We start from the raw sequence: 26,342 nt of genomic DNA on the forward strand, positions 1-26,342 counted from the left end.
CCTCTCGAGAGAAAAGAGAAACTATTCTCTTTTTTGTTTGATTTCAATTTTCAAGTCGATGGAGCATCGCATCCACTCTCATATGGTCCATATTTGTCATGTGTTTGTTAAAAGACGTGACATTCAGTGGGAGAAAGACGATGTTTTTAAAGTGTTTTTCTAATCCTTCAAAAACCGGCATCATTTAATTAATTACTATCATAATTAGAAACTCATAAAGATTTCTCATGCATTAGTCCTCGACATCGTGGATACTTAACAATAATTTATTAATCCTTGAAAAACCCAAGATTAGATTTTTTTTTTTAACGAAAAAAATTCACAACTTAAAACCGGAAAAAAATTTTAGTTATCCAACGAAAGAAAAGGATTTAAGTCTTAAAGAGTTGCATTTCAGGAACATTGTTCCAAAGTACCCCAAAAAACATTATTGGGCTTAAAAGAAAAAAATGTAAAATGTCTTACCAAACCCTAAAATTAAAACAGGTATAGAAAGGTAAAAAACCTAAACTTAAGGCCGCCAAGCACATCAACCAAAATAAAGTAGCCCATTACGTTCTCTCACATGCTACTGACTAACTGTTCTCAGCACAGTAACAGAAAGAACAAGTTTAATTGCATTTTATTTATAGTGCTAACCTGTATCAACTGCTGTTCTCAACCTATAGATTGAGAAAGTAACATGATGGGAAAAGGGAGATAATGCAGCTTTTGTATGTAAATAAAATTAACCTCCCATGCTATTGGACGGGCAAGAGCTCTGTCCAGGAGAAGATTCCTTGCTACAGTCAGAAGATGCCAGCAAATTGACCTGAAACAAGGGGTTTCAGCATCAATGGAAGATTGCAACACTCAGCAATATAAAAGAAAAACGAGACCTAAGCTGAGATATATACCTTGACAATTTCGGACTTTGAGCTTGGTCTTGTATAGGCAGCTAAGATGCTCATGTTGAAAGCCTGGGAACAAGGTATTTGAAATTAATAAAAAAAAAAATACTGATAATTCTTGAATTAGGTTCAGTGAATGCCAATGCCAAGTTCACTGAAGCGCCAATACTAATATGTCACCCATAAGGTATAAACATAGCCCTAAAATACAATGGATACAGTTATCATGGTCAACCAGCTATAAATTATTGGATTTGAAGGTTCATTAATGTAAGCAACATCATAGAAAACAGCCTGCTCTTAGTGTGTTCAGTTCTACCCAAGTTATAAATGATTTGAACGAAGAACTCACCAAAAGCAAGGTGAATGCAGTAAACCTATTTCTTGTTTACTGCATCAGAATACATGCTTCTAAACATGTAACTCATGTTTGAAAACCGTAAGAAACAAACAAGAAAACATGGTAAGCAAAAACCAAGTAGTGCCACTATTTGTGAATGCTCATTTAACAGAGATTAAAACAAACAGAAAACTAAGGACAAAAAAGTATTCACAAAAGTTTTCAAAATGTCAATTTCAATATACATTTTAGAATCATTTCTTAGTTATGCACCTCTACCTACAACAGGGGAAAGGTATCACCAGAAAAATGCTAAACTCACCCTAAAGGGATCCCCCCTCAGTGATTGCACAAACATTGAACTCCCTGAGGCTTTTCCCTGCATAAGATAAATGCATTAATCTCCCCTTTTTGGTGATATGCAAATAAATCAACAAATAGGAGAAGAAAAATTGGAAAGTAAAGGATATAGAGGGTTGTTTTATCAGAAGCTAACCGCGAGGTAAGAAATTGGAAAAAGAGAATCCAACTCTCAAATTCTAAAAGTTTCTTTCCTCTCACATTTCTATGTACTTGCTCAGCTAATAAATTGTGCCTACTATTCTCTCTCCCTCAACCTAGTTCTTTCATTAGTTTACAAATGCATTTCTCTCTAGGCATTGTCTTCTTTTCAAGACAACAGTCTCTGAAAAAATTTTCAAACTGCTTAACCTAGTTTCTTGGTTTCTGGCTTTCCTCTTCATTAGCAGCCTGTTGACTTTTTCTTTTTTTTGCATTCTCCTATTCTATTTTTTACATTCCACCTTAATATAATGATTTACTGGTATAGCAAAATTCTAAAACCAAAAAAATCAGCCCAAGTTCAAGCCCAAAGTTTTATTCCTAAAAGTTATTTCTGCTCATTCCATTCATATTATTAATCCTTTCATTTACAAATAACCCCACAAATGATGTATCAACATTTAAGTAATTTGGTACATTCCACACAGAGAGAGAGAGGAACATATCCTTTCTTCAAAATTGGTCCATGGAAGGCACGTGTATCCATACTGAATCATTCTCTATGTCATAAATCCGAGCACATTGATGATGGGCCAAAAATGTGCAAATTGAAAGACACATGTACCTCCAAAGAAATATCCCTGAGACGCCTCCCAGTTTGAGCACAGCAAACACGAACAACATGTTCATCACAGCTCCCACTTATAACATAGTCCTTACCATTCAGGTAGTAGGAACGAGTGTAATTTTGCAAGCTGCCAGTGGAAGGTATCTCAAAATTTAGGTGAAGCCTTCCATCGGCAGCTAGAAGCTGTCTTACCTGTAAATGTCAACATGTTAAATCCAAGTTCATACCAATATATACTTTAATTAAAAACCAAAGTAAAAGCCTGGTTTACATGGCACATACCTGAAAAGGAAAGGAGTAAATATTTACAAATTACAATTAATAAAAAATTAAACAACAGAAAGAGTAGAGAGCCAACATGAACAAAAAGGCCCAAATGCAACAATAAGAAAAGGCACATTTCAATTGAGTTTTGCAAGTCATGGCCAAAAGGGAAAAAAAAACTGAGATATTCAAGTTGACTGACAGGGAAAGTAAGTTATAGATTCTCTTAGAAGTACAATATAGTGATACTTCCACAACCACAAGAGTCATTACCCAAATTATGACCCTGCCAAAGTGTTGGTTTGTAACGGTGCTGTCTGATAACTTCGCATTTAGTGGCTACCATAACTTAAATCCACCCTCTTGCACAAGTAAGATTCAGAACGGAAAAATGAAGATATGAGCAAAAACCAAGAACCCCTATTATGAAGAAAACCAGCAGCTCTATCTACAGAAAATCTTTCACAAAAGCACTTAAGTTGTAGTAAGAATTTCTAGCTAAATTTATTCTTAACCAAATTTTGGTTTTATATCCTGACCCATCCAATTATTTTTAAGTCAAGATTTTAAGGACCAGGTCTGCTAATAGGCCCAGCATGAAATTCGATGTTCAAATACATGGAACAACATTGGCACAGACACTCCAACTCATGCTGTTATTTATTATAAAATTTACCTCATTGTCAACAGCTGAGGCAAGAAGATAGTGATCATCTGGCGAGAAGCAGACCATCACATTTCCTTTAGAACTTGAAACTGTATAGCAGGGCCTTATTGGCTTCTGTCTCAAATCCCACATTTTAATATCCTGATCAAACGATGAAGTAGCAAAAATTGATGGGGAATGGTTTGAAAACTTGACTACATTAATATGTTGTTGGTGCATATCTGTGAACACTTGTAAGCGTGTTCCACTGCTGATATCATACAGAGCCACATTTTTTGAGTACCCACTTGCGAGAAAGATTTCATCCGTAGAGTTAACATGAACAGATGTTAATTGGTCAAACTCATCAAAGGTGACAGAACCAGCACCAGTATGTACGCGGTTGGAAGTTGTTGTGAAGTGCTGAATATCATACAACTTCAGCGAGCCATTATCCGAACCAGCTATCAGCTGAATGAAAAAGGTAAAAATCAATCAAAAACAACCATATTTTGGATTTTAGTATGGGCCAGAACAAAATGTCCAAAATTGCATCACATCGTTAACGAGTTGATATTAAGGGATGAATATTAGAAGAATGGTTGAGTTCTCTAAAAGTGCTAAGTGTGAAATTTCTACTAAAACACTAAAAATTCCACAAAAGGAAAAGGAAATAGAGTTTAATAGGGAAATGCATTTATGAAGTTAGAGAGTACTGCAGTTTAACGTCCCTTAAGAATACCTATTTACTCACCTTAGAGGGATAATTCTTGAGCCAACAGAGTCCCAAGACACTATTCATTGCCCCAAGTGAAGGGATGTAACTAACAATTTTCTTGTTTTCATGGTTGACAACAACTACTTCACCATCTAAAGTTCCAAAGACCATCAGGCTGGAGTTAGATGGATGATACTCAAACTGCCTTGGACGAAAGATCCTGTTTTCATCTCCCAAATCACTGCCTGAGATAGAAAGTGAATGCAGACATGGCCAAGCTGAAGATCCCATCTTTGCAGCACAGAGAGATCGGGTATAAAAATATTCAGACTTCCCAGCAGGATCCAATGGCCTTTGCTTCGGTGCCCTCAAGCTAGTGTGGCTTGCTCTAATTTCACGCTTCTGCAATATACTAACAACATTTTCTTTATTGTTCCTTCTGTAAGGCAGGTATTCAAAATGTTTAAAAAAAGTTACATTAGCTATTTCCCTGTCAATATTTCTGATAGGTAAGTTATCCAAAACTCTCAACTGGGGTATTGAAGCTATCATGTACTCCCTGTAATGTTTCTCAAAGCATATTGGTGAAGCATGTTCAGAAATGTACTTGAATGAAACATCTGCAACATGCCCTGTTAAGGCACCTTCACAAGACTCTTCTTCATTTTGATTTGACAATGGAGCAGAAGAAACCTGTCAAATGAATTAGAAGAACAAACAAGGACTGTTAAAACCAAGGCCTAAGAAGAATGGTGTTAAACAAGATAAGGAGAATTTACTACTCCAACTCCAAAGAACAACTTAGGAATTTAGATTGAACAGCATAACTAAATCCTAGCATGGTATCCTCATCCATTTCCCAATCTACAAAATAAAGGAATTTCCACCTAATATTAAGACAAGATCATGAGATATGAAAAGGAAATACTAATAACAACAATTAAAAACTTCAAGCTTTGGACAATTTAACTGTCATTTCGGGATTTATCAGTGCTGGGCAACAAAATTATTTATCCTTGATACCATCATTACATTAAAAAAAAAACAATAACTTCCTTTTTTAGCACCCTCAAACCCCGCAATATGCTATTACCAAAACAGCTCAAGACAATGGTGAAGAAAGGCCATAGATTCACCTCACTCCGCAGATTGATCTCTCTGTTCCACCCTGGAGGTGCATTGGATGATGCATCCATGTAACTATCCAGGCGAATAGAAAAATCTACTTCACTATCATCTGATGACTCCTCATTTGTGCTTTGAAAATTATGATGCATACTGAATGGAAGAAAATTTCTGATTGCCTGTTCAGTCCAGGAGTTAATATCTATAAGTACATCAAGACTAACAGATATTGTCCCATGGTAAGATGCAACATTCAGCTGACTGGGTCCAGGTTGATCATCTCCACCAGATGATCCAGAGGATCCGACATCATTGCAGCATAACCAGTTTTGAAACCTAAGTTCCATCAAATAACGGAGTTTGGAAAGAGCTGCAACTGTAGTCCATAAGTTGGAAATTCTGGTCTCGCACATTGAGAGACACATTAGATTGGGCATGCAAGAAAAACAATCCTCCCGGAAACTAGTGAGTGCAATGCTGTAGTCAAGGTTAAGGGTGTGCAACCACATAAATTCCCCCACCAAGTTGAGCTTCCGAAAATGCGAAGACCTCAAGTTTAGAACTTGGCATTGTAGACCTCCTTGAGAAAGATCCCTGATTGTATAACTTGAATTAGTTAAAAATCAAAGACAAATAAAACCATTTGTTGAGTTCACAAATTTTTCCAACAGAGATAAAGCAACTACCTTAACATTCATCATCTAGAAAGGACAAAGCACAAGATGCAGTAGTTACAAAAGTGTAACACTCAACTTATGAAATGGGAACTTAAGCAATATAAACAAAAGGAGAAATCTAAATTCAACATAATATTCAGCCCAACAAAAAGGAAAACAGCAAGTGAAAAAGAGAAACCAAGAAAGAACAGGGAGTTTTCCTATTACTTTGATAAGAACAGTGATATGAGCTTTTCTGCATTTACAACTAACATTTATTTCATAATCAAAGGCCTGTTAAGCAGATGATTCGTATCTTTCAAACATGCATTAGAAGCATTTATAGTAGTCATTAAAGATTAGTTCATTAAGAGAAATGCTATGCCTAAAGGAAAAATGGTTTCCAGTGATGTTAGCACCTGAAAAACCTATTCAACTACCAACACAGCAATAAATCTGATTCAAATTGGGATCATATAGAAAATTAGCATATGAATCAGAATTTAAAAGGAAAAAAAAGGAGAGTGAGAGGGAAAGAGAAAAGGAGAAAAAAACCAAATGTTTTCTAAAGCCAAATTCTCAAAATAATATCCCAACGTAAACCAATCCAGATATAACTAAATGACAAGTGATATCGACTTTTAGCTAAACGACAACTTGGTTGAGATCTAGAGGATATTTTAACTTCTCGACACCACTGACTTCCTTTTTACAAAGATCTATAAATGTTTTCCAAAACTAGGACAGTATAATCATTAAAGTTATTGAATCCAAATTATGTTAAAGATTTATTCAATCTTGCTCTTAACTAGTATTAAAAGGTTGTAGTTTCTTGGAAAAAAAAAAAACAAATTAGCTTAAATCCGTTTATTATTCTTTTCTTGTGTTGATTATTTCATCCTAATCTCCTCGGGCAACTATAGAAATTCAATGTATATTTATTACTATATTAAGAAAGTCTGCACGCTGAAAATGTAAAGGAGGGAACTATCAAGAAAGGAAACCTTTCTGAAGCTTCACTAACTAATTGTTTCAACATAATTACATGTTATAGGTATAACATTAACTCATGACTGTAGAACACTCGCTGGTGTCATTCTATATTTACTGGAGAGTTTAATGCGATTATCAATCTACTTTTATGTTGAAAATCATCTTCACTTCATAATTTTTATCATAAGGTGCAAGTTCAATGACCCCCTCCTCCAGTTGATTTTTTAATTAGCACAAATACCTTTAGATTCATATGTTACCCAAGATTTCCTCGTTCCTGATAGATGATTGTTATGTAGACAAATGTCAAATGATTATATCACCTTCAAAATATTTTAATAAGTAAAATACAAAGGAATTAAGTTATTAGAACTTATAGAACAAATTCAAAATGAGAACAATACCATCCTTTTATTAATCTACTGCCATCCTCTTACAATTTGAAACACGTCATATGTATTGCGTGCCAAAGCTAATGTCAGCAGATTATTTTCAAACAAAAACATGTGAGTATTGAACTATTTAAAAATAAAATAAACGGTAAATACCAAAAATAAATAAATTTCCAAATTACTCTTTTGCAAAGCAAAGCTTATCAATAAAGGGATAAAGAAGGATTAAGGAATCATGGTTCCCCATAGGACATTTACAACAGAGACCACCTTCTACATTGCCAATCCCCATTGAACACGGCCACAATCATGTCAGCAAAGTACTAACAAGTATCTCCACCATAACTTAAAACTAAACTTAAATTGTGATTGCAGGGACCTAATTACCTCTATTTACGACTAAAAGAATATTCTAAGACTTATGCTATAGAGGAAGGAGCAAGGCAAAAATGAAGTTTAATCAGCAATGTCAATCATTAGATATTTGGGTTACTCAAATCGCATCAAATGTATAAGTAGAAGCTTTTTTATGTTTTTATCATTTTCTTTTCTACAATGTGGCTTATCAGATTTTTTGGGTTTGGGTTGATGACAAGCAATACTGATACAAGTTACCATGCAATCTGTTTTGCATTGTCTAGCACATCTCAAGGAGAATATTTCTTGGTTGTAGCTTGGTCTCTTCTGTTCTCTTTCAAGTTTCAACAAACTAAAAATTTAGGCTTGGTTAATTTTCTTCACCCCCCTCCCCCACCAAAGAAAACGGCAATAAGCACAATGGTGATTTTTGTGAGATCATGACCAATAGCCTACCAGTCATTGATGGTTATGTCTAAGAATAAAGTAAACTCATGGAGGTGGATACAATCAACATTTTTTAACAAAGAAAGGATAAATCATTAGCCTACTTATGGGGGGATTATGCTACAGAATTGACAATAAAAAGGGAAAGTCTGCTTAACATTTCTAAAAACATTCTATTAAATAAACATTTCTAAAAACATAGAACCATATCATAATTAGCAAATTGCACTGTTTTACCATTTTTTTTCTTTTTTTCAAAATATAGACTTTCCCTGTTGAGACCCTAAAAGTACAAGCGTACCTCCTGAAATGTGCATGTGAGGGGATTAAGTATTACAAAATTTCACTGCTTGAAATGCCACACAAATCGTAAATTATTAAAACTAATTAGAAAATGTTTCAGCATGTTAAGCCAACAAAGTTATCTTTTCTTCACTCCCATGTATCCAATTGCTTAAAGTTTCTCCAACCAAAATTTTACAACTTCACCATTCATCCCTAAAAAAGTGGTAATAAAAATATAAATTCCTATACATTTAAAGAAGTATGGAATCAGATATTTTGCTCAAAGACAATAATGCATAATAAACACTGTTATACCGCAAGAAGTCCTTCCCAAATGACAAATCCTGGAGATCAACTACTCGAAGTTTTTGACCGATAGATCGCATCAGTAACAAAGCATATTCTCCAGTCAATGCACAAGATAATTCATTGAGAACATCAACTGCTTCAATCTCAGATTCACTGATTTTCATAGACACTTCAAGAAGTGGGTGAAAATCAATATCCTTCACATGGTCCAATAAAATCTCCAGGATACATACCTCATGATGGGATTTTTTAACCTCAGCCTGAAAAGTTAAAGAGTTAATTATCAGATTTAACTTGCAAAGCCATCAACATAAAAAGTATAAACAGTAAACAAAAAAGAAAGGAACATTATGTTTCTGCACAACGCATCCAAGAAGGAAAGAAGAAAATGTGATGAATGTTTAGCACGTTTAACCATAGAAGTTGATCTCTCTTTACCACATTTGATGAAGAGGAAAAACACAGTCCTTTGAGCCAGAACTTTGGATGACATTAGGTTGAAAACAGTCAAACTAGACTTTATATAACACTTTGACATCTTTTACCACTGAGACTGATGCAGTAGTGCCCAAGGGTGCCAACAACTCTGCCACCATAATAGACACACCTAAGGCCACCCCAGACAACCATATGGACTAGGTTAGTCAGGTTATTTATATTACATTCTTTGCTTATTAACCAAGTACCAGGATTTAAATACTCTGTGAGTTAAAGTTCTAGGGAGCTTTTGATATTCAAGATACTATTAAAATATGTTGAGATTCGAGAATTATAAAAATTTCCCTTGACTTTTGAGCATGTTGTTCAAAGTCTTTGCATTTCTAGAGTATTCTCTACTCATTCGACATCACTAAGTCTGCTATGTGGTAACCAACCAATTTCTATTTCCCTATATCATGTAAGTCACAAAACCAGCTAAATGAACTCCTTTTCACTTCACCGAGTCCTCTTCCATAAGGATGCACCTAGAAGCATCATTCCATACATAACCATAGATTTCTTAAGCATAAAACATATGCCCTTGCTTTTAGAGGGATAATTAGATGCACTGTGTACAGTCAAACACTTTGTAACAACACTAAACCCCAAATTTCAACTCCTAGATAATCTCAAGTATACTATATGTAACAGTATAAATTATTACTTACCTACTACAGCCTGAAATAGGTATGAACGAAGAGCTTGAAGAGATTAAGCATCACATCAAACATTTTCCTTACTACGCTGAGCAGGAAAACTGCAGTGCCACTCTCACAAGATAAAGAAGTTGAATATTCTCTAGTTCTCAAAATCAAAATTGTAATTGAAATGCATTCATAGCACGCCTATATGATCAGAAAAATCACACTCCTGGCAAGCCAATTTAAGGTCTAAATTCTCAACATTAAAAGTCCATTCTAGATCATTGGAAATCATATATAATATATAAAACTTCATACAATTGCGACATTAAAATTTAAGAAAAGCAACTACATCCCTGCAGAGTTCCTAGCATAATCATTTATCGGTACAAACCTTAAAGAGAGCAGCTAAAAATTTAGTGTTTGGTGCGACATCTTGCTTCCTGCATGACTCAATGTACCTACAACAAAATTCACCAATATAAAAATTATAAAAAAAAAAATGTTCTATATTACAGCTCATTGGAAATGTGTTTCAGATTATTTTAAAAAAGAAGAAGAGCGCAACAGCGATTTTCATAATAATAATAATAACAACTTCAAAATTAAAGAAGGAATCAATAACTAAGGTTGCATGTTAATAATTCATCATTCCAGCAAGAAATGTTAGGTTTTTACGAAGAATTTAAAATCTAACAAAAGAAACAATCAGTAACTGAGACGATAAAAGTGTGATATATCGAATAAAAGGAACAGATTAAAAAATTTCATTGAAAGGGAAAAAATAAAAAGAGAAAACAGATTTAAAAAATTTCATTGAAAGGGAAAAAATAAAAAGAGAAAACAGAGACTTACATTGATCCTAAGGCTGGGATTTTGATGGCCATAGCGATTCAACTGTGCGAGATTTGAAGAAAGGAAGAAATTGTGAGAATAGCAGCAGTTTTTTTTCTTCTTTTAATATTTGTTTGAATTGGATTTCGGTGCTTTGTTTTACATAGATAGCAAAGACTAAGATGGGAATCCAGGGAAAGATGGGAAGGCAGAGTGGGGGAATTGGGCAGAGAAGGAGAGATCAAAAGCAAAAACGGCAAATGTTTTCATGTTTACTAATGTAACGTACAAATGGCCCCCACTGTCAGCTTTTCAGATGACGATGCGTCCGTTAATCTCAACCTTTCCAAGCTTTTTTGTTTTTGGTGAGTCCTAGCCTATAATTATTTTTTTCTTACATACTTGAAATTTAAATAAAAAACGTATACTACCTACTCCTTAGTACTAGTAATTACCAACTATTTTGTAATTGATTTGATCGATTTATTTGATATTTTCAATTATAAAACATTTTAAATTCATACACCAATAATTTTTAATTAGAATTCACGAAATCACAAATTCTCACAAGATAAGTGAAAAAAAAATTCACATAATCAATTCAATTTATGTGTCTTTGAATTTTTTACCAAAATATTTTACTATTTATTTTTTTTTCAATAATTGTGTAATTTTGTTAAAAAAAATCAACTCGTTATTTTTATGAAAAAATTCAAGTGACTTTATTTTTTAATTTAATTGAAATTCATAATTCTAAACTTTCAATCTTACTTTCTTGTAGAACAAAAAATTTTATGTGCATTTTTTTAGGAACGTCTGGTTTAAAGAAAGTTAAAATTTTTTTCGAATTTTGTTTGTGAGAATGTTATTTTCACGATTGATTCGAAAATCTGATTCCTAAGAATAATTTTAGATTTCTAACAATATTCAAATATTTTAAAATCAGAAACGCAAATCTTTTTATAATTGTTTTTAAGATTTCAAAGGAAAAATTAAATTTATCTTACTCTAATAATAAATTTTTTTTATCTATTTTACTTTTAAAAATTGAGGTATTTTAAAAACTTTTAATTACATTTTTATCTAAAAATGTAGTTTTTAAACCATGCTTTTTATGTCAAAAACGTATTATTTAAAGAAAACAAATGCTACATTTTAAAATAAGAAGTGTAATCTTTGTTAAATAATGAAACACTTTTTTAAATAACAAATATCATATTTTTTTTGTCAAAAATATAGTCTTTAAAACACAAAAATCATTATAAAAGAAATGTAATATTGATAAATAACAAAAAACACTTTTTGGTATAATAAAGATCACATTTTTAACGTCAAAAACGTAATTTTTATTTGCATCATAAACGGAGTTTTTAAGTATACAAATATTGCATTTCTAACATTAAAAAATGTGATTTTGTTAACAAAAACTATTTTTTAAAATAACTAAAATCATGTTTTTTATGTTACAAATGTAGTTTTTAAAATTACAAAGATTATCTTTTTGACATAAGACATGTCATAATTAATTAAACGAAACTACTTTATTTGTTTATGGATAAAAAAATGGTACCCTTGCTAATATAAGAAAACAAAATCATTACCTAACCAACCTACCATTGATTCCTTGCTGTACACCAAACCAATCATGTCTGTTTACACCGCTAAATTATGGTAGGTAAATATCGACAACTCTTTTTTCAGTATAAATTGATGACTTTTTGTCTGTTTATCTTGCAATTTTTTAATAGAACGCTTTAAATTTATACAGTTAAAAAATTAAGTAAATTCTTTTTTTTTTGGGTAGGAAAAATTAAGTAAATTCGTTCATAAATGAAATATATAATTAAATTAATAAATTATTATTAAATCAATAAAAACAAAAATATTGAAACAAAAGTGATAAGACAAATAGTATTTTTAATTTTTATTTATAATTAAAATAACACATGTTTAAAAAGTAAAATTAATATTAACAAATAATTATATAATCTATTGATAAAATATTAAAATTTTAATTTTAATGATTAATATTTTAGTTACTCAAGTAAAAAAATAATATTGAAGATTTTACGAATCTTTTGTTATTGTCTAAGATAATACTAAAATTTATATGAAATTGAATAAAGGCTTTGGTAACTAAGTTTCAAATGCATTATTTGATCAGTAGTTGAGAAAGAAGAAGGATGGTACGAAGAATAAAAAACCAAGTGGACAAAGTATTATGTCATGTTTGTTGATTATGCTTAAATTTTGATGCTAATCATTTGAACATTATTCGAACTCATTCGATTAAACTCAATTAATATGTAAAAATAAGTTCGATTCGTATATTCGACGAGAGTTTGATTATTTATACTCGAACTTGACTCGAATTCGAAATATTTTATTAATTAAAATAATAAAAATTATTTAAATATAAAAATTTGATTAGACTCGCGAGATAGTCGAATCGGATATAAAAATGTTCGAATTCGACTCGATCGATAAATCGAATTACTCGAGTTCGACTCAATTCGAATTTTTTTTAAATCGAATTCGAATAGCTTACGAGTATCAATGTATCATTTATATCTCTATCTCTGACAATCTTTCATCGGACATAAATTTACTGCAAAACGAAAAGTTCGTGGTTAATGTTTGACAGGCATGGTGCTTGTTGATGACGATACGAAGTGTAGAAGATTGATTATGCTTTGGTTGAGGATGGGCTTCAAAGAAGGTCACCCTTTGGATTTGAAGAAAGAAAAGCTGTTTCAACTATCGATTTATGTTTCTTTTTAAGATGCCAAAAAGTTTAGAAATGGGAGAGGTTAACTTATCTTTAAAATTAAGATAAGTCACCAACTAATAAAAAAAATTTTAAATTTTTTGAAACTTTTTAAATTTATAACTTACTTATTAACAAAAAATTATAAAAATTCAAACCTAAATCCTTTATAATTAAACCTTAAATCGTAACCACTTACGCCTTCTCCAATTTATGGTACCCAATATGAATAAGGACTTTAAAAATTGCTGGCAACTGTGGGCTTTGAACCTCGTGGGCTTGGAACCTCAGAGCCTGTGGAATCAAAGCCGGCCATGGGGTAAAGACTTCTTCTAACAAAGCTGACAAACTCGTGGGCTAGCCGTCCCAAATTTGTACGCGCCATATAGATCTTGGAAGATGAAGGAATCATGGGGCTGCTTGAAGTGCAAATAAAGCCCAACAAATGGATTGGGTTCATTGATCTAGTTGTTTTCTTCTCCAGCTTGGGCTCATTGATCTTCCCTTGAAGTGCAAAGAGATTCAAAATCCACCACTCTAAAATTTCATAATCCAAAGAATAGCAGATGCAGACGGGTGGCCCAATCTAAATTGTGAGGTTTAACGACAAGAAGATTAACATTTAAGAACCTCAGGTTCCCTTTCAGAGTAATAATAAAAAAAAACCCTTTGGAGCCTCCATTTTTTCCATTTCGGTCTGTGGACTAATAGTTGTGATTTACAATTTGGAAATTTAGATTGGGCTTTGACTGGGTGAGGTCTAGCACTGTGGGCCTTGTTACTGGTGGATGAAAGAAGGACAAAAAAAAAGAAATTCAAAATGATATTCAATAATTTTATGTTTTAATATTTATAATTTTTTTATAGAGGATATTTACACTCTTATGATTGCTCAATATACCCTTACTTTTAACACTATTTTTTACTCAATACACCCCACATTCTTCAGAAAATTTTGAAAATAAATTTTTAAAAGTTTTCAAACATCCATTTTCAAAAACCTTTAAAAGCTTTTAAAAATAAATTTTAGAAAATTTTAATTGTGAATTTTGATAACAAATTAATTTTTTTTGAGAAAAAGAAGAGAAGAAAATACCAAGCACGTTTTTAGGAAGAAAAATGAAAAAAAGAAGAAAAAACTGAAAAAAAAAAAGAAAAAGAAAGCACGTTGAAAAGAGATAAAACGTTAATTGATTAATAAATATTTAAATAATTTTATTAAAGATTAAATTTGTAAAAAAAAAAAAAAGAAATATATTAAAAAGAAATTGAGATACAAATAGTCGCTTTCTTCGTGTCAATTTTTGACATTATGACATGCTTATCAAGCCTATCAAAACAAAATATCGGACAGTAGAAATACAGCTCACTAACTACTCATAAAAACCCTAGTTTTTCTTCCCATGTTGTACAAATGATCAATGGTGCAGTGGTACGAAATTATTTAGCTAGTGAGCATGGCACTGTCGATTGTGTTGGACAGTGCATGATTAAAAAAGCATGAAGATTGACAGATTGTCATCCAATAACAAAGTTTTGTAGTTTTAAAGCATGATATTGATATTTATGGGATACTTGAAGGACTCTCTTAAAAGGTGATCTTTCTTTTAATCTACGCTTGTTAAGTAAGGAATATCGTTTGCGAAAAAAGTGAATTAAAATCTGAATTTAGAGTTTAATTAAATCGATTTATATAATTATTTTTAAAATATAATATTTAATAAATTTAAAATTATTAAAAATTGTAATTTATTTTTAGAATCCTATATAATTTTTTCATTAAAGAAATGATCAACCGGCACCGAGCCTCCCATATGTGCACTTGCATCACATTAACAGTATGGCCCTCTCCTTTCATTGGATTGGTAACGAGAAAAGAATCATTTAACTTACCACCTTCAAAACCCTAAGCCCTGTCAGTCAATGAAAAGGGGACAGAGCCCTAAGCTAAACAGAACTCTCTTCAAAGAAAAAGCCTATTTAGCTCCCCAGTGGTTGACCAGATTGCATAAGCAAATCGAAATCTATGTCAAAGAAAGCTGCCTAATGCTTGGGTTTTGGACACAAAGAATCCAAAATAAAGGGGGAAAAGAAAAAGCGTGAGAAAGTTTTTGTCCAATCCAATGTGGCAAGGACTTTGAAACTTCACCATAATGGGCAAGTTTCTTCAGTCTTTTGTTGTTCCTTTTTTTTTTTTTTTTTTTATCATAGATTTGACAGCTTGATCAACTTGTTAAAGATGGCATGCCATTCTCATCCCACTCTTCTCTCAAGTAGGCTATTGCTATTCTTCAAAAAAGTGAAGCTCTGCAGCAAAGATTATGACACATCTTTTCCATGAAGCTCAGCTCATGACTGCCCCTCTCTCGCTCTCTTTATCAAATGCAGTGGAAATTTTAGCTAAAAAAACTATAGTATAACAAGTGCATGTGCATTGATGCGTGAAGAAGAAGGCTGTTGGGAGGGAGTCAAGGAAGTTATAATGGAAGGGAATTTAGACGGGTGAGATTTAGATCAAAAGTTTTAAGTGGAAATCTAAAATATTATTGGAACGAAAATTATATGAAAATAAAATATAAAAATAATATGATTTAAAATTTTAATAATTATTATATATAAATTTAATAAAATTAAAATATATATATTATATATTTTTATATTCACATGAATTGTAATATGTAATTTTCATATAAAAGATAATACAAATATATGAATTTTAGTATTTTGTACAACACAAATATAAATAGATAAATTTAAATGAAAAATTAAAAATAATTCAATAAATATGTTAATAAAAATTAAATTAACAAATTGATAAAGTTAAATGAAAAATTATTAAAAATATAATTTACAATTCAAATTTAATTAGAATTATTGAATAAAAAAATGATATCAAAATTTTTAGCAAATAGATATTTTGTGAAGTACTATTATGCTTCAATAATATGAAACACATTCTAACATCGGTGTTTCTTATCACAAAAGGGAATATAAAAAAAAAAGAAAAAGTAATAGCAACAAAATTGGGCTTTTTTTTTTTTTTTTTATTTGAATGGGGACTATAACTTATAACTTTAGCAATTGGAGAATCCCTCCTGTGGAAAGAACAAGAATGAAAATTAGTTAATTCTAATTGCTTATGGTAGCAAGGCCAAGTAGAAAAGAAATTGACAGGGTACCGATTTGTCAACAACATTAAATTAATTTTATGTGAATGTCTCACTCTATAAAACAAATATAAAATTCCAAATTCAAGATTAAATGTTATTATGTGAATTTAATTTAATTAATCTAAAATTTTTAATTATTTTATTTTATTTTGTTAATATTTTTTATTTTCAAGTTATGATTTTTTATTATAAAAAATAAAAAAACTTATTTTTCATATATGACTTAGTCAATAAGTAATTTAAAAAAGCACTAGAAGTTGGATTAAAATTGGCAGTATTACTTTGTCAATCAGTAATTAAAAAAAAATATAACATTAGGTTATGAGAGAGAAAGTTTGCATTTTCTCCCTGTCGTTTGCTTTTAGTCGTTTTTTCTGACACAAGCACTTCGGCCAACAACAACCAGCCAAGTTCCATTAAAAAAAAGAAAACAAAAGGACCAAATTGCAAATAATGAAATAAAAGATACTAAATCGTATAATTAAGTATCTGTCTGAGAAACGAAAGAGTTACATAATTATTTTATTTTTATCTATTCAGAATCACATGTAATAAAGTTGGGAAGCAAGTTCATATTCTCCCTGACCAACAAATTCAACAAAAGCAGGAAAATACACAAGAGGAGGTGGCTCGGTATCTTTCCCTTAGTTAACAAATATAATCCTGAATCTCTTATAATTATGAATTACGTGCCAGATTTCTGCAAACCACCTTATAATTTAAAAAATAGTTTGTTTTTGAAATATTAACAATGAAATGTTTAATTTTATTAGTCTGGTTAAGAGATTATCATATGTTTAATTTATTTTTTAATTTTTTAATATGCTTTTAAAAAATGCATTACCATATTAATTTTATTCGTAAAATTTAAAAACTCCGATAACAATAAATCCGATAATTTCTCAAAAAAATATTGTTGAATTTATCAAAAAAGAAATGTAAATGAAGATCGATAGGAATGCCTTTGTCTATAAGGAACAACGATTTTGTCCACTGACCTTTTTCATAAAATAATGAAAATGGCCCACTAGATCAATTATGTGCTTCACTTGTAAATCTAGCTAATACCCCAACTTCTTTAATACATTAATTAATCCATTATCGCTAATGAAAACAATTGTAGCAATAATAATAACCCTTTTAATTAATTTGATTAGTGTATCGGCTAATATTTAAATTATCTCATCTATCGTCAATTTGAATAATTAAAAGATTGTTACATATATCATTAAAGCATGTTTTAAAAATAATAAATATCACTTCAAAACATTCAAAGAGTTCAAACTTAAAGCTCATCATAGTTCGAACATTGAGATAGAGGAGATAAATTTCATAAAATATAAAAGAATTTTTTTAATATTGTAATTTAATATTTCAAGTATAAAATATAATAAAATAATTATATCTATTTCTCTTTTTGTTTTTCATCTCTTGATTCACATATAACATTATACTTTTCATATATATATATATATACACACGAAGAAATCAATTTATATAATATAATTTATTTAATTATTAGTTTCCATAAATCTAAAAGATGGGATTAATCATTTTTTCTATTATTATTTATTATTTTCAGTTTTTATATTTATTGAAATTAATAATTAAAAAAGTATATAAAATAAAAAAATTAAACTGTGTGAATTGATCCATCATATAATTATAAATATACATACATATATATATGACGGTTGAAATTAAACAATCGACATATTGAGTATTTATGATGAAAATTTTTGATGGCGACATTGAAAATGGAAGGTGCTTAGGTGGTTGGTATAATGGGAGTGCGGATTAAGATATTTTTGCATGGTATGATGGGACTCATAGCGACGACTCTCAAAATCACAAACATTAACACTTTGAGAATAATTTAGAAACCGAAAATTATATATTTAGGTCACACGTGATGAAGCCAACACATAATAAAACACAATCTCATCATGGAGATGCTGAAAGATGAGATGTATTATGCGGAAACGACATACGACGACGAGCCGCTTGTTTGTCTTTCATGTTTGCTTCTAGCGAAAAAAAGGCGATTTGATTCCATTAATTCTCTAATGCATTATTTGCATTTAGGATTATGAAGTTCTGTCTGCCTTTATTATAGAAACATTTTTAGTTTAATTAACAAATTAATTATATATTATAGTCTATAATATTAGGAGTGATCAAATTTCTATCACGACTTGAGTTAAAAGATAGCACCTCAATTATTAAAAAAAAAGTAGATAAAAACCCAAAATATATACTACAACAAAGCATAAGCATAAGCATATAATTTTTGTCTTCATGTGCTGGTGCTTGATTGGTAGCGTTTAAAGTTCATTTGGGTCGATGCTCGAATATAGTGGCTGAATCGCGGGCGACCAGATTTGGTTTGCGGGGATTTTAGGAAAGTGGTTAGGAGTTAGATGTTAATGTTGTTATATTGATATGATTAATTATGATAATGTTGTACTTCATCTAGATAACCTAATTGGTGATATTGCGAGTTTATGAGACAATGTTCGTTTTGTCATGTTTTGATAATGAAAATTTTTGTACAAATGCATTGATTAAGTCTGCATCTGATATGGATGTGAATTATGAGATTTAGTTCCCTTAGTTTGGTTTGTATATTTCTATGAGCGAATGTTTGTTGAGTGACGTTCAATTAGTTTGGAATATTGGGATATATATATATATATATAAATTAATTTAGAATCGATCCCAAAATGCAAAATCAGAGAAAATTATGAATTGAAAGTGTCAAGAACTAGCAAAAATGCAACAAGTTCATCCATGCCACTTTGGGGTGTCCTACTGTTTCTCTCTCCGGCCCCCAAGTCCTCATCTTGACTATGCCCTTGCAGCTCCTTTTGTGGACAAAGCCAAAAATTTATAATTGACCATTAGACACCATTCCGCATTATTGTACTGAATTAAAGCATTTGAATTTCTTTTAATATATTGAAGATGAGAAATTCGAACTCAATTTATTAAATTAAAAAAAAAAACATGCATCAAATATTGAATGGAACCCTCACTTTTGACTTACCAATACCATATAGAATAAAAATCAAATAAGGGTTGTAAAGTAATTACAAGTTACAACGTCTCTAATCTCACTTAAAAAAAATGTATTAATAAAAAATAATATATATGAGATAAAATCATAAAATTTTAGATGTATAATATCTTATAAATTTAAATTTATATACGTATATCATTATCTATTCACATATTTTTTCAATATAAAATTAAAAACATTACAGTAATGGACAAACATTCAAGAGTTACTATGTTTATACGACCAAGCACACCACACAACCAAGATAACGGCTAAAGGGAAGTGTCGCATGGGGCGTGGGAAGAGTATGGTACCATTAATTATCTGCACCCACCCGATTGCACGCTTGTGCCATGTTATTTCTTTCTTATTTGTATCTTTCCCCAACCGCACTGGCCATTAATGTTTTATTTTGCGGCGATTTTTTGTGTTTTTTGCTTTGGATTTTGTTGATGGTGTTTTTTATGTCTTAGCTTAAAGGAGGTGAGGTAGGGCCAAAGGTAAGACAGCCTAAACCTGGAATCAAAGAATACAGTTAAGGGGCATTGGAGTTATTTCTCCAGACTGCTCTTCGACATTTAAATCAATGATGTATTTGAGATAAGGACAACTGAGGAAGGTAGAAGGGAAAGAAAAAGAGGGTGAAGTTTGTGTGAGAAGCTTAAGAGAAAAAAAAACTTTGGTGTGAAGTATGGAGACTTACGTTCTTGGGTTTTCTCGTTACTTTATATATAAGATAATAAGTAGTGATATGATTAAAGCAATCGATAGTTGATGGGTTATATACATGAAATTTAAGAAGAGTACACATAGATAGTTATGAATCATATTTATGATATTAAATAAGGTATGAGCTATATTTAATAATTTTAAATAAATTAAAAATCAAGTGATTAACTTTAAAGTAATTATCTTGGTAAGACATAAGTGAAATATTGAGTGAGTCTTTCTTTGATAAAAAGCGAGTCATTTTCTTGAGAGTAAATGATGTGGTGATCTGAGTGTGCCTCATCAAGATGACTCGAACATATAACTATGTTTAGTAGACTTTGATCAAATTGATTATTGACCAAGCAATTAAGCATAATAGATTTGATTGTTTAATTTAAATTTTTTGTTAACCGATGCCAAGTTAATATATTATTATTTATAATAATTTTATATTAAATATAATAAGTGATTAAAATTAAATATATACTAATATTTATTTTATTTATTAATCAAATATCATTGTAAAATTAATTAATTGTATATAACATTTATATAAATTAAAAAAAAAATCTAATTCAAGTGGCCGTTTGTCCAATAAATAATTGATTAAAAAAGACGCATGACACTTCGATAATTTTTTATACTATATGTAAGGGCATAGTATTCATTGTTGAGGTTTATGCCCTTTTAGCATAAAAAATTGGCTCCAACCTTAACATCGACCTAATTGTTGGACAATTAATGTGATTGGAGTTTATCATACAAGTTTTTGACTGACTTCAGTTATACCAAATTTTTTATATCAACAAGTGGCAAAATTAATTGAGGTGTTACAAGAAAATTAATTTTGTATATATATAAAGCAATTTTACTTGATTTTCTTTTAACATGGTTTATGATAAAAAAAATTATAAGTTTATTTGGATAAATTTAAAATAAAAATGCATTGAGTATAGTTTAAAAAAATTTTTTACAGTTTAATAAAAATATTATTATTATTATTTGATGGATTGAGAAATGATGATATATGTAGTTGCAAAGACCGACTTTTTTCACAATAAAAAAAAAAAAAAAGGGAAATTGTGGTTTTGATTTTGATTTGATTCTTCTAAAATAATGGAGGGATCTGTTAGCTGTACCGTATTCACTAAAAAATGAAAAATAAAGTTAAAAACGCGTCCCCAACCCAAAGGGACCCTCAACTTTTAGCATTTTCACATGCTTTATTTTCCATTACCAAAAATTCATCCAATTGCCGAGGGAAATAAATTTTTTAAAAGTTAGACTTATTTTTTATTATATTTTAATAATTATCTAAATAATTAATTAATAAATTATAATTTAATTAAAAATTAATAATTATCAACCAAATAAAATAATTTTAAATCATAAATGATAAGCCAACGAACCTTTGTCTCAACGGAATGAAAATATCAAACCCGAATTTGAACTGTAATCCTTTCCCTCACCAAGATAAGTTTCTATAGTTAGTGAGGTCCATTAAAAAAAACTGATGATAATCAAAAGCTGAATTTAATTTTTACAAATAAAATATTTAATTCTTACGGATTCAACGTTCACTGATTTAAAATCACTAAAACCATGTACTAAGTCGGGTTTTTAACGGCTAAGATTTCTTGCGGAGGTGAGACCTTGTTTCTCGAACATAAAAACGACTTATTCATGTTGGTGGCTTCGTAACATTAATTTTTAGCACTGTAATTAAAACCGTTTGAATATGCTTTTGTCACAATCTCGTCGAGTGTCTGTTTAAGTACTCTCCCTGGTACTCCGCCACTTGTTAACCATGCACATTTGCTATTGGCTAACTTCAAAGATTGTTCGCTCCCTGGAATTACAGAAACACCCTCACGTGACTAAAAGGCCAATTGTTGCGCGAGTACATTAGACAGTGTACTCCCACCAGATTATGCTTCTTTTCTTGCTGAATATATGCTGCCGGTACCCAGTGCCATGCCGAAGTTCGATTCGTCCGTGACGTGGCGTGTATGAAAAAAAATTTTAATAATTTAATTTACAATTTAATTCAATTCATTTATATAAATTATTTTTAAAAAAATTTAATAAATTTTAAATTTAAATTTAACATTTACAATTTATTTACAAAAGTTTATTACAGTCAAATTCAACGGAAAAAAAAATAGACGTAAAAGAAATTTGTGTTTGATTAATAACATGTTTGCTTTAAATTCTCATTTAATGCATTTAATTTTAATTCTAAGATTAAGCTTTTAGTCATAATTTAATCCAATGTCCCTTGCGTTTTTAATAATTTAGGCAACCAATTTTCTCGCTTGGTTTGGGTAGATAATCAGTCATCCTGACATGGACCAGTATTTTAATTAAACAAAGAATTTGAATCCTAAGAGCAGCAAATTTCAAATGCGAGACAATGAATGACATGACATTACTTGAATTCTAAGCGATTTTATCAGGAGAAATTTTAAAATTATGTCAACTTCCATGACTTTGTTTTCCTAACTTAACATAATACTGATATTTGTACTAATTAAAAAAATTATATTGGTAAAAAACGGGGCGATTTTTTTATAAAATATTAAAATTTTAATTTCAAGCCATCAAATTTTAATTTTTATGATCTTAAATATAAAAGAAAATAAAATTAATATTATTGGGTTTCTTGATTTCTATAAAATCGTCTCATATGTAGAGCAATTAAAAATGGATAATCCATTTTTGTTATTGGATAAGAATTAAAAAGGTATCTCAAATTGCAAACATCATTAAAAAAAAAAAAAAAAAAAAACTACCAGAGAGGTCACATTCTTTTTTCTCATATGTTTTTTATTTAATAATTTTTGGCTTTCTCTCTCTAAAATCATAGGATTATAAATTTATGACTATAGGAAAGCAAAGAAACTGTGTTTCGCTCTCTACCACTGCTACTCTGTTCTCAAGTGCTCACTTTCTCCATGAACGAACTTCACCACTCGCTTTCTAGTCTCTAAAAACTTGTTCTTGATACCACCCTTTTTTGCTATCTTTGTTTCTTTGTTTCTTTGTTTCTTTGTTCATCTCCAAATCAGCGAAGGAAACTTTTTTTATTTTTAATAAAGGGAAAACTCGACCAGTAATGGAGAAAAAGCAAGGTTTCTTCTCAGCTCTCAAAGAAGAAGTAGTTCGTGGGCTTTCACCTTCCCGCTCGAGGCCAAACAGCCCTGCAAGAGCCCGTTCACCCATGGCCAGTCTGTTACGGAGAAAGAAAAACCACCACAACAACTATGGAGGCGCTTACTTGGCGCAACCGGAGCCCTTGATCGCGAGATCCGGGAGTATAAGGCCAGTCGGGGAAGCGTTAGCGCCGCTCATGGAAGGTCCTGAACCCGACGGAGGGGAAGTCGGGGATTCGAAACGGCTTGGGTCGGGGCTAGGACAATGGGTTAAAGGTCAGTTATCGAGGACTCCATCGGTTGCATCAATGAGTTACAAAAGGTCTGATCTAAGGCTGTTGCTTGGTGTTATGGGTGCGCCTTTGGCTCCCGTTCGTGTTAGCTCCACTGATCCTTTGCCTCATTTGAGCATCAAAGACACTCCCATTGTTAGTATCGTTTTACTCTCTTCCCTCTTACTTCTTTAGCTTATAGTAGTGCTTCATTTCCTTCAGAAAAGAAAAAAAAAAAACACAGTACTTTTGGGTTTTTTTCTTTTGGTGGTGTTGGTGATGGTTTGACTGGTGATTAGTTAGCAGAAAGTAGGAGTTTGGTTGGGTTTTAATTTACCAATAATAGTATATTTTACGTTTTTTTTTTCTAGTATCGTTTGAGTGTGGAAAAAGGAGTTCCTTGAGTGTTTCTTACGAGTTTCGTTACTTCAGATTTTGGAATAACTCTATGATTTGCGTAGATTTGGTTACATTAATGGATGTAAATCAAAATAGTATTTATTTGTAAGCTTCTTCTACCGTTCTCCGGGTGATCCACGTAAATAAATCTCGGTTGATTCTAACTGCCTGGTTAGCAAGAAACTGAAGGAAAAATCCATGTAGAAGCATAGTATAATTTTCTTGGGTTCCAAATATATGCTATTACTACTTTTAGGACATAGAAAGATATAGTCAGAACTGCAGAGTGGAAACCGAGTGTTAATGGCTGTAGGGATGTTGAGAGTTTTTTGTTTGTGCAAATGCAGGCGCAAAGCTACATGTGGGTAAAGTTTCTCATTTGATCATTAGTAGGCTTTATTCCTTGCTGTATTCTAGCGCTAAAATGCTGTGACTTTACTATTGCTTCCTGTTAAAATTTTTTCCTTTCATTGCGATATGATGCAGGAAACTTCCTCTGCTCAGTACATATTGCAGCAGTATACAGCTGCTTCTGGTGGGCAGAAGCTGCAAAACTCCATTCGGAATGCTTATGCAATGGGAAAGCTCAAAATGGTGGCTTGTGAATATGAAACTGCCACGAGGACTGTTAAGAATCGTAATGGCTCTAGAGGTGCAGAGTCTGGTGGGTTTGTCCTATGGCAAATGAATCCGGACATGTGGTATGTTGAACTTGCGGTTGGGGGCAGCAAGGTTCATGCTGGCTGTAATGGAAAGCTTGTGTGGAGGCACACACCTTGGCTTGGCGCCCACATGGCAAAGGGGCCTGTTAGACCTTTGCGTCGTGCACTTCAGGTTTCCTTTGCATATTCAACTGCTGAAAACATTGGTTGTTCAGTTATACATTTAGCATTCTTCTTTTTTCTGATATTCTCTTAGGGGTTTCTTATTCCTGCTTCAGGGTCTTGATCCTAGAACTACAGCTAGTATGTTTGCTAATGCAAGGTGCATAGGAGAGAAAAACATTAATGGTGAGGATTGCTTCATCCTCAAGCTCTGTACTGATCCTCAGACACTGAAGGCAAGAAGTGAAGGCCCTGCAGAGATCATTAGGCATGTTTTATTTGGGTACTTTAGTCAGAAGACTGGACTTCTTGTTCACATGGAAGATTCACATTTGACTCGCATCCAATCTAATGGTGGTGATGCTGTTTATTGGGAAACGACAATCAATTCATTTCTTGCAGATTACCGGCCTGTTGATGGTATCATGATAGCGCATTCTGGTCATTCTGTTGTTACACTTTTCAGGTTTGGAGAAGCTGCAATGAGCCATTCTAAAACAAAGATGGAAGAAGCATGGACAATTGAGGAGGTTGCCTTTAACATACCAGGCCTTTCTGTTGACTGTTTTATCCCTCCAGGTGATTTGAGATCTGGAACCATGAGTGAAACCTGTGAACTCCCTCAGGATGAAAGAGGAAAAAGTGCAATTGCATTAGCAGCACATCGTGCCAAGGTTGCTGCCCTAGAAAAAGCACAGGATGGCGGTGCTGACAGCATGATTTGGAGGATGGATGTCTGATGAAGTGTAGACCCACATCTTGGCAATTGTTCATATTGGTCGCCAATGCAGTTGACTAACCCATTAGATGTTACAAGGTAGAAGTCAGTTTTTGGACTTTGGTTTATACCTCTATTAATCTGTAAATAGAGCATAATCATTCGCAGGTTCCAACTGACCTGTATGAATCTTTATACTCTCAAAGCAGAATCCGACTATGGAGTTGGAGCTCAGTTTTCCAGATAGGGATAGAGCTAATGGAGGTTGATTTTTAGGCTACCTGTCCCATTAACCTTTTTATAGTTTCACTAACTTTAATGATTAATGAATATAATGTGGCAGTATAAAGGATACCGCCGCTGATCAGCATGACTTTGACAGTAAGCCTAGTTTTTAATGTTACTGTTTCTGGATTTGTGATTCCTGGTGTGATTGTTTGACTTAAAAGCTGATTTTGGGTTTGGGAGGAAAAAAAGAGATTTTGCTGGATACGGTGATAAAATCCTGGTAAATAAGATGGAATTAACCATTTTCTTACCTGCTGTAACAAAATGTGTTAATGACCTGAGTTCTGGTTAGATGTATGGTTGCATTTATCCGGTGCTGCTGAAAGCAAAATGTAAAGAAAAAATATTATGTTCATCGGTTGTTTAATGCTCATGATGAATATAGAGAGATCCGTCTATTCCTTCATCCTTCTTCTATCTTCTGAGTTGTGTTTTACTATCATATCTTTGAATGAAGCGTTGAACCTTCATTCTTTT

General features: G+C 31.7%; 2 protein-coding genes across 2 annotated transcripts; one reads left to right on the top strand and one right to left on the bottom strand.

Annotated features, from left to right (window-relative positions):
- Window positions 1–366: 366 nt before the first annotated feature.
- Window positions 367–10,749, bottom strand: LOC111308996 (protein DWD HYPERSENSITIVE TO UV-B 1-like). Its single transcript, XM_022907737.2, has 10 exons — window positions 10,528–10,749; window positions 10,067–10,133; window positions 8,558–8,811; window positions 5,124–5,706; window positions 4,024–4,680; window positions 3,300–3,740; window positions 2,357–2,551; window positions 1,553–1,609; window positions 897–959; window positions 367–811 (listed from the first exon to the last, which is right to left on the bottom strand). The coding sequence occupies exons 1-10, from the start codon at window positions 10,557–10,559 to the stop codon at window positions 728–730; spliced, it is 2,433 nt and encodes an 810-aa protein (XP_022763472.2). The 5' UTR covers window positions 10,560–10,749; the 3' UTR covers window positions 367–727.
- Window positions 10,750–23,030: 12,281 nt separating this feature from the next.
- Window positions 23,031–26,342, top strand: LOC111308310 (uncharacterized). The gene is made up of 3 exons (XM_022906629.2): window positions 23,031–23,792; window positions 24,522–24,869; window positions 24,976–26,342. The coding sequence occupies exons 1-3, from the start codon at window positions 23,328–23,330 to the stop codon at window positions 25,597–25,599; spliced, it is 1,437 nt and encodes a 478-aa protein (XP_022762364.2). The 5' UTR covers window positions 23,031–23,327; the 3' UTR covers window positions 25,600–26,342.

Source organism: Durio zibethinus, chromosome 2 (assembly GCF_047325235.1).
Source record: "Durio zibethinus cultivar Kanyao isolate XHJ-2024 chromosome 2, ASM4732523v1, whole genome shotgun sequence".
Taxonomy (NCBI): domain Eukaryota; kingdom Viridiplantae; phylum Streptophyta; class Magnoliopsida; order Malvales; family Malvaceae; genus Durio; species Durio zibethinus.